Consider the following 17,733-nt stretch of genomic DNA (forward strand, 5'->3'; position numbering starts at 1 on the left):
CTAGCTCAAAGTTCAACATGAAACAGAAACATTTTAATCGTCAAAACAGCGAAAATGTCAAATGTGTCGCATAAACAAGCAACGAAACTGTAGCTGTAACAAAATAATTCAGTAAAATAAACCAAAAAATACTGTTCGTGATATATTGATACAGGAGCCCACGATATCGATACTCTATCGTCACATTAAACGATACGATATTTTGATATTTTAGCACACCCTTATTGTTCAGTAGCCAGGCTATTTCTCTCCAGCTGGAACGTGGAGACCGGGTCAATCAGCTTTGTTTGGCCGAATTATAGTTCTACGTCAACTCAACACACAAAACCGTCGTCGTTGCTGTCGTTTTTGATCGCTGGATCTGTGTCGAGGTCTATGCACCACGAAGTAATTCACCGCCACAACTCTAGGCTACGAGGTACGAGGCGCGTAGGTTTGGGCGGTAATACGGTAGTGCTGTCATGCGATTAAAAAAATTGAGAGATTAATTAATTATGATCTGTAATTAATTAATCTAATTAATCTCATTTTAATCTCACCTAAAAATTGCTGAGAAAAGCTTCAATTTGAGGTATTTTCATTTAAATTCATTATTACATTATTGTGGCAGATCAAAAGACTGATATAGATTTAAAAAAGTGACTTTATAAAGTCATTTATTGTTTAACAAATCTCTCCAAATTGGCTGTTGAGCCCAAGTCTCCATGAATAAGAAACTGTTTGCTGTAAAGTAGCAAAGACGAGGAAATCTGAACATAATAACTTTTGTCGACTTAAAGACAATAAAAAGTCCAGTCTTTCCTTAACCATATTAAAAAATATTATTGATAGAGAAATGCTTTATATATGAGATCACTGGTTTTAGTCCTGGTTTTAGTCCTGGTTTAGACCTGCTTTAGTCCTAGTTTAGACCTGCTTTAGTCCTAGTTTAGTCCTACTTTAGTCCTGGAATGAATTAGTCCTGGTGTTAGTCCTGGTGTTAGTCCTGGTGTTTAGTCCTGGTGTTAGTCCTGGTGTTAGTCCTGGTGTTAGTCCTGGTGTTAGTCCTGGTGTTGTGTGTGTGTGTGTTGTGTGTGTGTGTGTTGTGTGTGTTGTGTGTGTGTGTGTGTATAGGACAGTAGTGCAGACATCATGAGTCTATGCAGGTTGTTTTCACCAGTGACATTTAAGTTGTAGGCGATTTTATATTTGTTATTTTCTTTTATATTTCACGTCGGGAGAAGAATTTCCAAGACACGAATGTGTTTTTACCTGTGCACTGCTGCTCTGTTCTACTGGCTCTTCGACCTCGTCCACTGTGCGACTGACGCCGCCAACGTGAACATGACGTTTACATCGCTCTTACTGCGCGCGTTTTGTGTGGGTTTCCGGCAATGAGTGGAATTACCGAAATAAAAAAAATGTATAAATGTTTTTTTTTTTGTGTGTGTGTGTTGTTGTCCCAACAACACATAAAAACAGGTTTTATAATAAAGCAACTCACATACAGAAACAGTAAAGTTAGAGATTAAAAATGAGATTAACGCGATTAAAAAACATAACGCGCTAAATATGACTGTAATTAATTAATCGCAATTAACGCGATAATTTGACACCCCTATAATACGGTATTACGGTATCCCGCGATATCAAAAAGTAGCAACGGTATCAGTTTCATCACCGTCATAAAGAAAATCTGCAGCGCATAAGGACCTAATATAACATTATAATTTATTGATACGTACATTTGTTTGCTCAGCACAAATGAATGTATGGTTGTATTTTCAATTTAATGTTTCACGATTTAAAACTACCGTATTAGTCGCTCTGGATTATAAAGACGCACTGTCATTAAATGGTCTATTTTCGAACTTTTTTCCACAAATAAACCGCACTGGACTTTAAAGGAAACACAACAGTGTGATGGGTGAGTGGTTTTGTTTGTTTGTTCGTTCACGGTGACTCTGGGCTTTGTTCAGTTGTGGCGTGTAGGGAGGGTGTGTCTGGGACCAACGGATTGTCGGCGTGTTCGCAGGTGACTCAGTTGTTCAATCGTGTCTAGAAGCGGCACATTGCGCTCGCTTTTTCGGTTCGTTCCTCCGTTCCGTTCCTCGTCGGCGTGGAGTGATGAGTGTGGCTGCGGGTGTTCGTCGCTGGGACGCCCGAGTGGATTCGTGTATGGGGCGTGCACTCATTTTTTGACGGGATTGGAGGCTTAAGCGCGCGTCCTATAGCCCGGAAAATACGGTAATAGTGTCTGTAATGTTTCTTTTAACTGACCACGATGACCAAGATGGCAAGTCACAAGCGAGTTGGTCCTAAAAAAAATATACTAGTACTTCTACAATTTGGCAGCATTTTGGCTTCAGGTGCACATTTGTTTACGTTTTACTGTAACAAAACTTGAAACCACATGGCTCATTTGCATAAACTATGATAAAAACAGCTCTTTCTTCGTGCGCTGATGCGGTTCAGGTTCTGTTGGACTAAAGGACACGACTCAGTGGAATATGAGTGTTTTTTCTGTTCTGCTGATGGCGAGTGTGTTCTGTTGGAGATGGTTCACGTTAAACTTTTCTGAGATTATAAGTCGTACACACAGACCATAGGGTGGTGCGGCTTCGAAGTTTACCAAAGTCGTACTAAAACATCTTGGTAATACTGTATACCCCTGTAACATCCTAAGGTCTAATGGTATCAAAATTTGGATACCGCCCAAACCTAATGTAGAGAAGTGGTAGCAGAGAGGACCAATCACAACCTTATTGTCTGCGTCAGGTTCGATGCGTAGTTAGAAAATTGTGGAGGTGCACGCCAATCTCGGGAGGGGGTTCACGGCGACGCATGATCATAAATTGGGCTTTAGTATTCACCTCATTTGTGTTTAACAGGATTTCAGGGACATCCTCCCACAGCATCATTTATTTTCATTTATTTTCAAACAAAACTTGTGATTTCAATGAATTAAATCTAAATTATAACCAGCTGTTTTTTCTTCATTGTTTGTCTCCAAAACCAAAATGAAAAAAACAGATAACGATTTTTTTTTTTTTTTTTTCAGTTTTCAATTTTGTGTTTAACTGAAAAATGGAAAAAATGGATGACGGCCGTTTCCTGTTTCTGAAACTTAAACTGCGATGCCGGACTTTTGTGCCGCAGGACTAAACCAGGACTAAACCAGGACTAAAACAGGACTAAACCAGGACTAAAACAGGTCTAAACCAGGACTAAACCAGGACTAAAACTAAACAGGACTAAACCAGGACTAAACCAGGACTAAACCAGGACTAAACAGGACTAAAACAGGTCTAAAACAGGACTAAACCAGGGACTAAAACAGGACTAAAAACAGGACTAAAACGGGACTAAAACGGGACTAAAACCAGGACTAAACCAGGACTAAACCAGGACTAAAACCAGGTCTAAAACAGGTCTAAAACAGGACTAAAACGGGACTAAAACAGGACTAAAACAGGACTAAAGCAGGACTAAATCAGGTCTAAACCAGGTCTAAACCAGGACTAAACCAGGACTAAAACAGGACTAAATCAGGTCTAAACCATGTCTAAACCAGGACTAAAGTAATACTGAGTGTCGGAACGGGCCTGGACCGGGACCAGACCAGGACTGAGACCGGTTTAGTCCTGTTTTCGCCCTGGGATTAGTCCTTGTTCAGTCCATATGTGGCACAAACGTCCGGCGTCGCAGTTTAAGTAAAAAAAAAAAAAACAGGAAACGTTCTCAGTTTCCCGTTTTTTCCATTTTTCATTTAAACACAAAATCGAAAACTGAAAAAACAAATCGTTATCCGTTTTTTATCCGTTATTCGTTTTCGTGTTTTTGGTTTTATACTGAAAAACAAAAGAAGGATACACAGATTCTTCCCCTTATTGTCTGCGTCGGTTCGATGCGTAGTTAGAAAATTTCGGAGGTGCACGGCAACCGACGCAGGGAGTTCACGGCGACGCACGGCTATAAATAGAGCTTAAGTATTCACCTCATTTGTGTTTAACAGGATTTCAGGGACATCCTCCCACAGCATCATTTATTTTCATTTATTTTCAAACAAAACTTGTGATTTCAATGAATTAAATCTAAATTATAACCAGCTGTTTTTTCTTCATTGTTTGTCTCCAAAACCAAAATGAAAAAAACAGATAACGATTTTTTTTTTTTTTTTTTCAGTTTTCAATTTTGCGTTTAACTGAAAAATGGAAAAAATGGATGACGGCCGTTTCCTGTTTCTGAAACTTAAACTGCGATGCCGGACTTTTGTGCCGCAGGACTAAACCAGGACTAAACCAGGACTAAACCAGGACTAAACCAGGACTAAAACAGGACTAAACCAGGACTAAAACCAGGACTAAACAGGACTAAACAGGACTAAAACCAGGACTAAACCAGGACTAAACCAGGTCTAAACCAGGTCTAAAACCAGGACTAAACCAGGACTAAACCAGGACTAAACAGGACTAAACCAGGACTAAAACAGGACTAAAACAGGACTCTAAAACAGGTCTAAACCAGGACTAAAACAGGACTAAACCAAGACTTAAAACAGGTCTAAACCAGGACTAAACAGGACTAAACCAGGACTAAAACAGGTCTAAACCAGGACTAAAAAGGACTAAAACCAGGACTAAACCAGGACTAAACCAGGACTAAAACAGGATTAAACCTAGGACTAAAACAGGACTAAAGGTCTAAACCAGGACTAAAAACAGGTCTAAAACAGGAAAGGACTAAACCAGGACTAAAACCAGACTAAAACTAAAAACAGGACTAAACCAGGACTAAACAGGACTAAACCAGGACTAAAACAGGACTAAAACAGGACTAAACCAGGACTAAAATAGGACTAAATCAGGTCTAAACCAGGACTAAAGTAATACTGAGTGTCGGAACGGGCCTGGAGGTGATCAGGACTGAGAAAGGGACCGAGACCGGAGCTTAAGTATTCACCTCATTTGTGTTTAACAGGATTTCAGTGACATCCTCCCACAGCCCACACCGAGCCAACAGGACCAAACTGGCCCCTGCTTCCATCTCAAACTATGACATCACGAATGAAACCCATTATCATTTATTTTCAAACAAAACTTGCGATTTCAATGAACTAAATCTAAATCACAACCAGCTCTCAACAGACACTATTAAAGCGTGATCCTGGGACTTTGGACGAGGATTTATCCGTACAAATAATAACAAAACAAAAAGGGAGGGGTTCACGAAAGCGCCGGGGGCAGGTTCACGCCAAACTCAAAGACTCAAAACAAGCCCACGTGACTCGAGAAGAACCAGAACCGCAGCGTAAGAACCGCACGCACACGCCACATCTGAATGTCTGGACTAATCCCTAGACTAAACCAGGACGAGAAGCAAACAACATCAAGTGTACATCGGGATTAAACTCGGGATCAAATCAGGACACACAGACCTTCGAAAAAATGTCTCTTTCTTGTGAAGTTTCGTGGATCCTGGTGGCAAAAAAATGATACAACAGCTCGACTAAAGTGACTGGTGTTTGTAGTTTCTGCTTAATTGAAATGTGAAATGTACAAAAGTGGTTCAGTCGTAATCGGTTTGTAAAGAAAAGCTTCTGCATTTCTATATTTTGTCTGATATAGAGTTTAAATCTATAACACAAGTGGATGGCGTTTTACGTTTTGGATTTAGGCTCTGTTCACACATACGTCACAAATCAGGAAGACGTTTGGAAACAGGCGATTAAAACTTCCGGACACTGACCTCGCCGACTGATTGTGATAAAAACCCACTGAAGTAAATGTGAAAAATTCTAAAAACAGTCACCTTCAGGGTTTAACTGGTACTTTTCAAACATTCTCAAACATGCATTTCGAAATACAACTTTGCGAATGTCAACGCGTTCATTTGTTTTTCAATCTAAAACCAAAAATAAGAAAACAAAGAACAACAGTTTTCTTCATTATTTGTCTCCAAAACCAAAATGAAAAAACACATAACGATTCGTTTGTTCAGTTTTCGATTTTGTGTTTAAATGAAGAATGGAAAAAACGGATAACGTTTATGTGACTTCCGTGACCGTGATGCCGAACTTCTGCATACGGACTGAACCAGGACTCATCCAAGTCTGGGACCAGAACGGGACTGAGACCGGGACTAGAGCGGGACTAGAGCGGGACTAGAGCGGGACTAGAGCGGGACTAGAGCGGGACTAGAGCGGACTCTGTGCTTTGACTCCGAACCTCCGCATCGTTCGAGTCTCAGCTTCGAGCTCCGGCCCTGCCGTGAGCTCTGAGCCTCCGGTCTGGTCCTGGTCTGGTCCCGGCCTGGTCTCAGTCTCAGTCCCGGTTTCAGTCCTGGTCTGGTCCTGGTCTGGTCCTGGCCTGGTCCTGGCCTGGTCCCGGTCCTGGTCCGGCCTGGTCTGGTCTCAGTCTCGGTTTCAGTCCCAGTCTGGTCTTGGTCTGGTCCCGGTCTGGTCCCGGCCTGGTCTCGGTCTCAGTCTCGGTTTCAGTCCCGGTCTGGTCTTGGTCTGGTCCCGGCCTGGTCTCAGTCTCAGTCCTGCTCTTGTCCCCGTCTGGTCCCGGTCTGATCTCAGTCCCGGTCTGGTCTCGATCTCAGTCCCGCTCTGGTCCTGCTCTGGTCCCAGACCTGGATCAGTCCTGGTTCAGTCCGTATGCGGTGCAAAAGTCCGGCATCGCGGTTTAAGTCGCATAAACGGGAAACGTTAACGGTCGTTAACACAAAATCGAAAACTGAAAAAATGAATCACTATCCATTTTTTCATTTTGGTTTTGGAGACAAATAATGAAGAAAACTGTTGTTTTTTCGTTTTCTGATTTTTGAAAAACAAATGAACGAATGATACACGGATTCAACATCCCGCAGCGTCGCACTCACCTCTGTCCTTTTACTTGTTCTGCTCCCGGAGGCGCAGGCACCTCCTCTTCAGCGCAGGCTCCATGTCCCCACCAGCAGGGGGGCGCTGCGGCCGCCGTCCTCAGGCTGCCCTTGTCCCTGAGCTTGGGCAGGAGCAGCGGGGTTGCCGTGGTGACCGTGGTAGGCCGTGGCGGTGGCGGTGGGCGTCGGCGTTATGGTCCCGCTGGATTTTGGCGTCGTCGGCAGGGCGTAGGCGTGATCCTCGTCCGGGACGTGGGGGTCTTCTCCGACGTCTCCGACATTCACGGCCGGCTCCTCGGCTTGGGGTTCGGGATTTTGGCATTTGTTTTCTTTGACTTCTTCCGGGGTAATGGGTAAGGGCGAGCTGGACCTACTCGGGGATTTGGCCGTACCGTTTGTGGCACTTTCGTTTAGTTTCAGCTGCGCGGTTTCGTAGAGCTGACTGGCGTGTGTCGGACTACAGTTGGGGTCTTTAAGGTGGTAGATTTTGTCCGGCGGCGGAGACTGCGAAACAGATCTGATAATATTCCCTGGTCTAACTCCGACTTCCCCGAGCGCCGACAAATCCACCACGCCGTTGGCACTTGGCTCTACCTTAACTTGGGTCCTGTGCAGCACCCTCTGAATTACGTGCCTTTCCGTAGACTGCTTATAATCTAGATTTTCCGAACCGGGAGACGAGACTTCGCTATTGGGCGTTGACGATGGCGACGGGAATGATCTTTCGGATTTCACCCAATCTTTGGCGTTGCCGTTCGGTGAGGGCGAATCCCGAGAACCGGCTAGTTTATCGCCTACCGGGCTGCTGTCTTCCTCCGGCGTCTGCGGTCTTGCGCTTCGGAATCTCGACCTGTCTAAACCTTCGGGAACCGGCTGGATCACGCCGCTGTGACTCGAAGACCGTTCCTGGTTTGACTTGAGCGGAATCGGGATCGGGATGGGAATAGGTACCGGAAGAGGAACTATAACCGGATAGGGAACGAGGACCATCGGTTGGGGCAGCAGCGGGCTAAAGGACGGTATTCCGTAATTCATCATGGGAGGCATCGGGACGGGCGCTACCGGCGGGACTGGACCTCGGGGGAGCATGTTGAGAGGCGGAGAATGCAGTCCCGGGAAGTACGCTCCGGGGAAGGGGTGCATGAGGCCCGGCGGGTTCATGGGCGCGGCGGGCGTGGGCGGCTGGAGGTGGGGCGAGTGCGGGGGTCGGTGGATGGGACTCGAGGGCGGACCCGGGTGTCTCGGGGGGCTGGTGAGCGGACTCTTCAGCCCCTGAGCGTGGAGGGGGGGTCGGATGAACGGCATGGGCATCGGGGGGGCGTGCGGGTGGTCCAACGCCGGGCGGGACGGGGGTGGGGGGGGTGCGGGGCGGGGACGGGGTGCGGGGACGCGGCGACGGCGGGCGGAGGAGCGGGAGGCTGCGGCGGGAGGGGTCTGTCCGAAGTTCGGGATCCGGACGGCTTCGGTTCCGGGGGGGATTCGCCGGTCGTGTTGATTTTCGGGGAGGATTTGCGATGTCGGGTCTCGCCGTTACTGCTGGTCCAAGATTCGGGAGTGAGGAGCTTTTGGGGGGTGCCGCTTTTGCCCTCTGAAGATTGTCCGTCCTGGGTCCCGCTGCTCCGGCCTGGACTGGACTCAGAGTTCGTACCTAGACACACAAAAAGATAAACTGTCATTGATTTTGTTCACTGCATCATGACCCAACAAAGTGGAAGAATAGTTTAGTGCTGGAAAGAAAAAATACAAACTTAGAGGAAATATACTGAACTTTCTACCATCTTATAATGTTGACACTGTTCTGATATAATCATTGTAAAATATAAAGCTGATTACTTTGCGGATTTCACCCATTACGAGTTATTTTTAGAACGCAACTCCCGCGATAAACGAGGGACCAGTGTATATCGAATATCGTTGCATCCCGAGTATGAACAGAGATTGCTAGATTACTCAGACATGCATGGATGGCCAGAAACCTCTTCAGGCATTCAGGTTTTTGTTTGTTATATCTGTTTTAAGGCGGTAAAACCCCTCAGCACAAACTTTACACACTTTTCTCAGACAGGACAGTTACAATCCATTTTACATCCTTCTTAAAACTTATTGCTGCTGTCGTCCTTTTGTTATTTTCCTTCTTTTTTATGTAACGAACCGCAGATTCATTTATTCCTATAGGACTACGGGCACCAGTCAATCAGCGAAGAGCCAGAGATCGAGGATTTAAAGCTGGAACAAAGAGAATGTTTGGTGAATTTTATCAAGGGGAAAGACATTATTGTTCTTCTTCCTACGGGATTTGGGAAAAGCTTAATACACCAGTTACACTGTTGAGCAAGTTACTTTAAAACTGTAATGTGTTATTTATGACTTGTTAGTGTCATTTAAAAGTAATTTGTTACATTACAATATTACTGCTTTTAAAATATAAAACATTACACGACTATTGCAGCACTTTAAGTTTCTCTCACCAAAATAACTGCGAAGATGCTGAACTTTTGCGCCGTATATGGACTGAAGCAGGACTAAACTACGTCTAAACCAGGACTAAACCAGAAGTGAACCAGGACTAAACCAGGACTAATCTCGGACTAGAACTTGGAACGCGATCGGGCGTCAGCTGCTCTTCGCCCCGTGGAGCGTGGAGTTCTGCAGTACTTCTCCGGCGTTTCATCGCTGCTGATATCGCCGTGATTTTAGCGAAATTGCATGAAGAAAAACCCACCACTTTAATCCAGGTTAAAAAAGCACTGTAACGCACATTGCTCACATTTGTACCGAGTAAAATATGACTATTTTTTCCCTGTAACGCCACATTACTGCATTACAGCAAAAAACAATGCATTACAGTAATTCATTACTTTTATAACGCGTTACTCCCAGCACTGACCAGTTAACCCCGTTAGTGGAGCATTACATACATCACCACCAAACAGCAGCGATTGGTTAAATTAAAAAAAAGTACCCACCTACTGTCAAGCGAACAAATCCTAATGCTGCGAGGTCACACGGTTTCCACGAAGTGAAACCAGCTGATGAATCAGGCTCGAGAACTTACTCATACACCAATTTTCTTTGCATTTGGACAAAGTGAGGGTTCAAACTGCAATTTTTTGGGGTGAATTGAGGTGGAATGACCCAGTAAAGAGAATTTCATTTAGAGTTCAGTACTTTTATAGCCCGTAGAATAAAACGAAGTAAGTACAGAAGTGTGTCAGACGTTGGCAGTGTTGGGAGTAACGCGTTATAAAAGTAACGAATTACAGTAATGCATTGCTTTTTGCTGTAACGCAGTAATGTTCGGCATTACAGGGGGAAAAATAGTAATATTTTACTCTGTACAAATGTGAGTAACGCGCGTTACAATGTTTTTTTAACCTGGATTGAAGTGGTGGGTTTTTCTTCATACAAATTCGCTAAAATCACCGCGATATCAGCAGCGGGGAAACACCGGAGACGTGGCCGAGTAGACCTTCAGGTAACCGCGGGGAAAGGACCGACACAGAACTCTACGCTGTTTAGACCTGGCTTAGACCTGGGTCAGTTCTGGTTTAGACCTGGTTTACAGTCGTCCGAAGTGCTGTATGTTTGCAAGTTTTCTCTCCGACAAAACCCACAACGTCGACGAAACGTTCTGCACTGACAAAGGCTCCTGCGCTCGCACCCAAAAGGCAGAGGAAGATGCAAACTATCACACAAAAAGTTGGACTTCTGGACACGCTGAAGGAAGGTGGAAGTTACGCGCTGTAGCAGAGTCTTACACCGGGTCTTGTACCCGCAAATAGTTGCTGAAATCAGGGCCGCGAGCCCGAGCAGCAGGGTCCATAAAGAGCGATCGGGCGACAGCCGCTCTTACCTCCATGAGGTGCGGAGCAGAGCCGCTCCTTTCTCCTGCGTCACCTTCAAGAGCCCGTCCTGACAGTGAGTCCTGTTTTAGTCCTAGTTCAGTTCTGGTTTAGTTCTGGTTTAGTTCTGGTTTAGTTCCTCTTTCAGTTGTCCTGGAATCAGTCCGAGGTTAGTCCTGTTATAGTCCTGGTTCAGTCCTGGTTCAGCTCTGGTTTAGTCCTGGTTTAGACCTGGTTTAGTCCTGGTTCAGTCCATATACGGCGCAAAAGTTCAGCATCTTCGCAGTTATTTTGGTGAGAGTAACTTAAAGTAATGCAATAGTAATGTAATGCCTTACATTTTAAATGCAGTAATATTGTAATGTAACGAATTACTTTGAAATGACAGTAATAAGTCATAAATAACGCATTACGTTTTTAAAGTAACTTGCCCAACAGTGGACGTTTGGTACCTGTGGAGAGAGCCGCCCGGGCCTCTCTGTAGAACACGTCCATCTTGTACTGGTTGAGGCACTTGGTGGAGCAGAACTGGAGGCGCTCCTCTCCCGAGCCGAAGTCCAGGTACTCTTTGGTGTAGCGCACGTGTTTGCACCAGTCACAGGCCTGAGACACAGGGGACAGAGACTGCGCCGGGTCACGGGTGGAAGTACAAACAACATACACCAACTAAATACAACACATGACACTTTATGCTTCTCTTTACTGTGGTCAAATTGGTCAAAAATATGGACATCTGAGACATTTTTGGTGTAAAACTGGGACAAATCAGTGTTTTTGGATAAATCTGCTGGGAAAAAAGGGACACAGGCTCAAAACTGGGACTGTCCCGGGTAAACACGGACAAACTGTTTCAAATAAACTAGTTCTGTTTTTCACATTTTTGAAACAGTGAAAATCAGGTACAGCTGAAGTGTGTCATTCGTTCATTTGTTTTTCAAAATAAAACCAAAAATAAGAAAACGGGGGGAAAAAACAGTTTTCTTCATTATTTGTCTCCAAAACCAAAATGAAAAAAAAAAAAAAAAAAAAAAAAACTGATAAAGATTTGTTATTTTTCAGTTTTCAATTTTGTGTTTAAATGAAAAAAAAAAAGAAAAACTTAAAAAAAAAAACTTAAAATGCGATGCCAGAGTTTTGCGCCGCCTATGGACTGAACCAGGACTGAACCAGGACTAAAACAGGACTAAACAAGGTCTAAAACAAGGTTTAAACCAGGACTTAATCAGGACTAAACCAGGTCTAAGCCAGGACTAAAACAGAACTGAACCAGGACTAAAACAGAACTGAACCAGGACTAAATCAGGTCTAAACCAGGACTAAACCAGGTCTAAACCAGGACTAAACCAGGACTGAACCAGGACTGAACCAGGACTAAAACAGAACTGAACGAGGACTAAACCAGGACTGAACCAGGACTAAACCTGGACTAAACCAGGACTGAACCAGGACTAAAACAGACCTGAACTAGGACTAAACCAGGACTAAATCAGGACTAAACCAGGTCTAAACCAGGACTAAACCAGGACTAGGCCAGGACTGAACCAGGACTGAACCAGGACTAAAACACAACTGAACTAGGACTAAACCAGGACTGAACCAGGACTAAACCTGGACTAAACCAGGACTAAAACAGGTCTAAACCAGGACTGGATCTGGTTTAGTCCTGGTTTAGTCCTGCGTTGAAACGGCCGTTATCTGTTTTGTTTTTGTTTTTTCCCATGATTCATTTAAACACAAAATCGATTTCATTTTGGTTTTGGAGACAAATAATAAAGAAAACGTTTTAATTTTTTGTTTGTTTTCTTATTATTGATTTTATTTCGAAAAACTAATGACACAGGGTTTTTTTTATCTGAGTGGGTAAAGCGGTCGACCCTCTGACCCTGAGGTTACAGGTTCAGTCCAAAAGTGTAGATTCACTTCTGTGTGTTTATAAACAGGGACAATCCAGTTCTACAACCTGATCGGAGTTTGGCCGCGCTCCCGTGTCTGTGAGAGCGTCAGTGTGTGTGTGTGTCTGTGTGTGTGTGTGTGTGTGTGTGTGTGTGTGTGTGTGTGTGTGTGTGTGTGTGTGTGTGTGTGTGTGTGTGTGTGTGTGCGGCTCCAGACTGAAACGTTAGCCTCGTGTTAAGATGAGACGGTGCGCGGCTGTGGGAGCGTCGGGCGCGGTGACGGTTCGGTTCTTACTCGTGCAGAGCCGGGGGTCTTCAGCACCAGTCTGGGCGAGTCCTCGGGGTGCGGCGGCTGCGGGGAACGTTCACTCTGGAGGTCCTCGTCCCGGGCCTGAACAACAACACCAGACACAAGAGACAAGACGGGGTCAGCCTTATCATCAGAAGAGCCTCTAGTCAGAAGAGCCTCTAGTCAGAAGGTCCTCTAGTCAGAAGGTCCTCTAGTCAGAAGGTCCTCTAGTCAGAAGGTCCTCTAGTCAGAAGAGTCCTCTAGTCAGAAGAGCCTCTAGTCAGAAGTCCTCTAGTCAGAAGGTCCTCTAGTCAGAAGGTCCTCTAGTCAGAAGGTCCTCTAGTCAGAAGGTCCTCTAGTCAGAAGGTCCTCTAGTCAGAAGGTCTCTAGTCAGAAGGTCCTCTAGTCAGAAGAGCCTCTAGTCAGAAGAGTCCTCTAGTCAGAAGTCCTAGTCAGAAGGTCTCTAGTCAGAAGAGCCTCTAGTCAGAAGACCCTCTAGTCAGAAGCCTCTAGTCAGAAGGTCAGTCAGAAGGTCCTCTAGTCAGAAGAGTCCTCTAGTCAGAAGGTCCTCTAGTCAGAAGGTCCTCTAGTCCTCTAAGAAGGTCCTCTAGTCAGAAGCCTCTAGTCAGAAGAGCCTCTAGTCAGAAGAGTCAGAAGAGCTCTAGTCAGAAGAGCCTCTAGTCAGAAGGTCCTCTAGTCAGAAGGTCAGAGAAGGTCCTCTAGTCAGAAGAGCCTCTAGTCAGAAGTCCTCTAGTCAGAAGGTCCTCTAGTCAGAAGAGCTCTAGTCAGAAGGTCCTCTAGAAGGTCCTCTAGTCAGAGGTCTAGAAGGCCTCAGAGCTCTAGTCAGAAGGTCCTCTAGTCAGAAGGTCCTCTAGAAGGCCCTCAGAAGAGCCTCTAGTCAGAAGGCCTCTCTAGTCAGAAGGTCCTCTAGTCAGAAGAGCCTCTAGTCAGAAGACCCTCTAGTCAGAAGGCCTCTAGTCAGAAGAGTCCTCTAGTCAGAAGAGCCTCTAGTCAGAAGGTCCTCTAGTCAGAAGAGCCTCTAGTCAGAAGGTCCTCTAGTCAGAAGGCCCTCTAGTCAGAAGGTCCTCTAGTCAGAAGAGCCTCTAGTCAGAAGGTCCTCTAGTCAGAAGGCCCTCTAATCAGAAGGTCCTCTAGTCAGAAGAGCCTCTAGTCAGAAGAGTCTCTAGACAGAAGACCCTCTAGTCAGAAGAGCCTCTAGTCAGAAGAGCCTCTAGTCAGAAGGTCCTCTAGTCAGAAGGCCCTCTAGTCAGAAGAGCCTCTAGTCAGAAGGCCCTCTAGTCAGAAGACCCTCTAGTCAGAAGGTCCTCTAGTCAGAAGGCCCTCTAGTCAGAAGACCCTCTAGTCAGAAGGTCCTCTAGTCAGAAGAGCCTCTAGTCAGAAGGCCTCTAGTCAGAAGGTCCTCTAGTCAGAAGAGCCTCTAGAAGGCCCTCTAGTCAGAAGGTCTCTAGTCCTCTAGTCAGAAGAGCCTCTAGTCAGAAGGTCCTCTAGTCAGAAGAGCCTCTAGTCAGAAGGTCCTCTAGTCAGAAGCCCTCTAGTCAGAAAGAGCCTCTAGTCAGAAGGTCCTCTAGTCAGAAGGCCCTCTAGTCAGAAGGTCCTCTAGTAATCAGAAGGTCCTAGTCAGAAGAGCCTCTAGTCAGAAGGCCCTCTAGTCAGAAGGTCTCTAGTCAGAAGCCCTCTAGTCAGAAGACCCTTAGTCAGAAGGCCCTCAGGTCAGAAGGCCCTTTCTAGTCAAAGGCCTCTAGATCTAGTCAGAAGGCCCCTCTAGTCAGAAGAGCCCTCTAGTCAGAAGAAGTCAAGTCAGAAGCAGAAGCCCTCTAGTCAGAAGGTCCTCTAGTCAAAGAGCTCTAGTCAGAAGCCCTTAGTCAGAAGACCCTCTAGTCAGAAGAGCCTCTAGTCAAAAAATCCATGTTCAGGTCGTGTTACAAATTGTTACAAATGAAACTGTATTTCAAGTTTTAAATGTTTTAAAAAGTAAATATTAAAAGTAATAAATATATTAAACCCTTAAAATACAGCAAAAATGTTTGAGGAAATAAAGATTTGGGTGGAAATGTCTGTCTTAAGTGGAACAGGGTTAATAATTGTCCAATTTTCAGGCAACAACTTGCAAAATGTTCAGTAATTCGAGCTCTACAACCTTCATTTCAATTTTATTTTAAATCTTTTTCTTTTAATACAGCATTGGTGGGTTTGTAAACCAACAAATTAAGTAATGTGGCCTTAGCTAATGCTGTTATGCATGATTATGTGTTTTCCTGTCAATATCTCTAAAAATGTTGATGTTGCAGCCATTTTTATTTAGTAAACATCCAAAAGTTTACTAATTCTTCCCTGATATCAAATATAGATTAAATTTTTCAAGAGAAATGTTGCTGACAAACCAATAGAAGAGGGAATGACTTTCTGACTAGTGGGTCTTCTGATTAAAGGGCCTTCTGATTAAAGGGTCTTCTGACTAGTGGGCCTTCTGATTAAAGGGTCTTCTGACTAGTGGGCCTTCTGACTAGTGGGCTTTCTGACTAAAGGACTTTCTGACTATAAGGGTGTAACCGAAAAGACAGCGTTAGCATTAGCATGTAGCATCCAACCAGAGCAAATAAAAACACACAAATGAGCCGAGTGTCAGAATAGTTCATGGATATGTTCAGACTGTGGTGTTTGTTTGTTTGTCCAGACACTGCGAGTTTTTATTTCAAAATGACCTTTTCATTCAGAAACACGATATGAACATGATTTACACACAGACAGTAAACAGAAGTGGAGCGAGTGTGTGTTAGCATTCTGTTGGATCCAAATGAATTTGGAAAACCATGTGCAAACTCAAAGAGCCAATGAGGAGCGAGGTAGTTGGTAAGTAAAGTACTCGCTCCTGAAGACAAAACGCAGGCGTCTAGTACAAGACAATCAATCAAACTGTTGTTTATGTTAGCAGCAGCGACCTCAAGGAGAGAAGGAACCAGACTGAGCTGTTATTAAAACTCATTTCTGATGTAAAGACAAAATGTGTGTAAAATCCCTACAAAATAACATTTTCAAAAAAGTTATCATTTACATCAACCCACATAAATACACCATCGAGCGCCGTCATAACCAAACCTCTGGGCAGCACCTTGATTCAAAACTGTTGCATTTATTTCATTACATTTGTAAGTATAACTCAAAAATACTTTGAAAAACTCTGTTTATCTCACTTTACACGCAAACAGGAAACCGTAGTTTTCCAGAATCTCCAGTCAAGCCGGAGTTTTTAGAAAGATTCATTTTCAGAGGCAAATTTGCCATTTGAGTTTAAAACATGGGTACAAACGAAGAGAAATGTCCATCCATCCATTTTCTTCCGCTTATCCGGGGCCGGGTCGCAGGGGCATCAGTCTAAGCAGGGACTCCCAGACTTCCTTCACCCCAGACACGTCCTCCAGCTCCTCCGGGGGGACTCCAAAGCGTTCGTTCCCAGGCCAGTCCAGAGACATAGTCCCTCCAGTGTGTCCTGGGTCTTCCCCGGGGCCTCCTCCGACACCTCCCGAGGGAGACGTCCAGGAGGCATCAGAACAGACGCCCGAGCCACTGCTGCTCCTCTCAACGTGGAGGAGCAGCGGCTCTACTCCGAGCTCCTCCCGTGTGACTGAGCTCCTCACCCTGTCTCTAAGGGACACAGACACCCTGCAGCTTGTATCCACGATCTCGTCCTTTCGGTCACTACCCAGAGTCATGACCGTATGAAAAATGACAAATGTCTCATGTACATGTAAACAAGGCCTAAAATCCACAGCAAAGGAAAAAATCAATTTGTCATTTGGACAAAAGTTTATTTAAGTCAAACACATTTCACAGCTAATGCAATCTGCTTCTTCTGTTCTGGTCAGAAAAAAACAAAACAAAACAGAATCACGTGGAAGTGGGTTGACATTTTAAGGTGACGATGAAAACCCTGAACAGCAGCAGTTCCAGAGCGAAGGACGAGTCAATTTATTTATATTTACACCAGGTCTAAACCAGGTCTAAACCAGGACTAAACCAGAACTAAACCAGGTCTAAACCAGGACTAAAACCAGGTCTAACCAAGGTCTAAACCATGTCAAAACCAGGTCTAAACCAGGTCTAACCCAAGGTCCAGTCTAACCAGGTCTAAACCAGGTCTAAACCAGGTCTAACCCAAGGTCTAAACCAGGTCTAACCATGATCAGAATCAGGACCTGGATTAAATGAAGTCAAAGCCAGATCTAAACTAGTCTAACCAAGATCTAATCCAGGTGTAATCCAGGTCTAACCCGAGGTCTAAACCAGGTCAAACCAGGTCTAAACCAGAACTAAACCAGGTCTAAACCAGGACTAAACCAGGTCTAACCCAAGGTCTAAACCATGTCAAAACCAGGTCTAAACCAGGTCTAACCAAGGTCTAAACCAGGTCTAAACCAGGTCTAAACCAGGTCTAAACCAGGACTAAACCAGGTCTAAACCAGGTCTAAACCAGGTCTAAACCAGGTCTAAAACCAGGTCTAAAACCAGGTCTAACCCAAGGTCTAAACCAGGTCTAAACGAGGTCTAAACCAGGTCTAAACCAGGACTAAAACCAGGTCTAAACCGAGGTCTAAACCAGGTCTAAACCAGGTCTAAACCAGGTCTAAACCAGGTCGAGGTCTAAACCAGGTCTAAACCAGGTCTAAACCAGGTCTAAACCAGGTCTAAACCAGGTCTACCAGGACTAAACCAGGTCTAAACCAGGTCTAAACCAGGTCTAAAACCAGGTCTAAACCAGGACTAAACCAGGTCTAAACCAGGACTAAACCAGGTCTAAACCAGGTCTAAACCAGGTCTAAACCAGGTCTAA

The 17,733-nt window shown here is 44.8% G+C and overlaps 1 protein-coding gene across 1 annotated transcript in view; it reads right to left on the bottom strand.

Annotated features, from left to right (window-relative positions):
- Nucleotides 1-6,871: 6,871 nt before the first annotated feature.
- Nucleotides 6,872-17,733, bottom strand: part of LOC110171381 (sine oculis-binding protein homolog) — a 57,677-nt gene continuing 46,815 nt past the window's right edge. The window contains 6 exon segments of the mRNA XM_055149756.1: nucleotides 6,872-6,952; nucleotides 6,954-7,020; nucleotides 7,070-8,214; nucleotides 8,217-8,509; nucleotides 11,156-11,327; nucleotides 12,891-12,986. Of these exon segments, the coding sequence (XP_055005731.1) occupies nucleotides 6,872-6,952; nucleotides 6,954-7,020; nucleotides 7,070-8,214; nucleotides 8,217-8,509; nucleotides 11,156-11,327; nucleotides 12,891-12,986 (1,854 nt within the window).

Source organism: Boleophthalmus pectinirostris, unplaced genomic scaffold, assembly GCF_026225935.1.
Source record: "Boleophthalmus pectinirostris isolate CB_2022bp ecotype Guang Dong unplaced genomic scaffold, ASM2622593v1 HiC_scaffold_13, whole genome shotgun sequence".
NCBI lineage: Eukaryota > Metazoa > Chordata > Actinopteri > Gobiiformes > Gobiidae > Boleophthalmus > Boleophthalmus pectinirostris.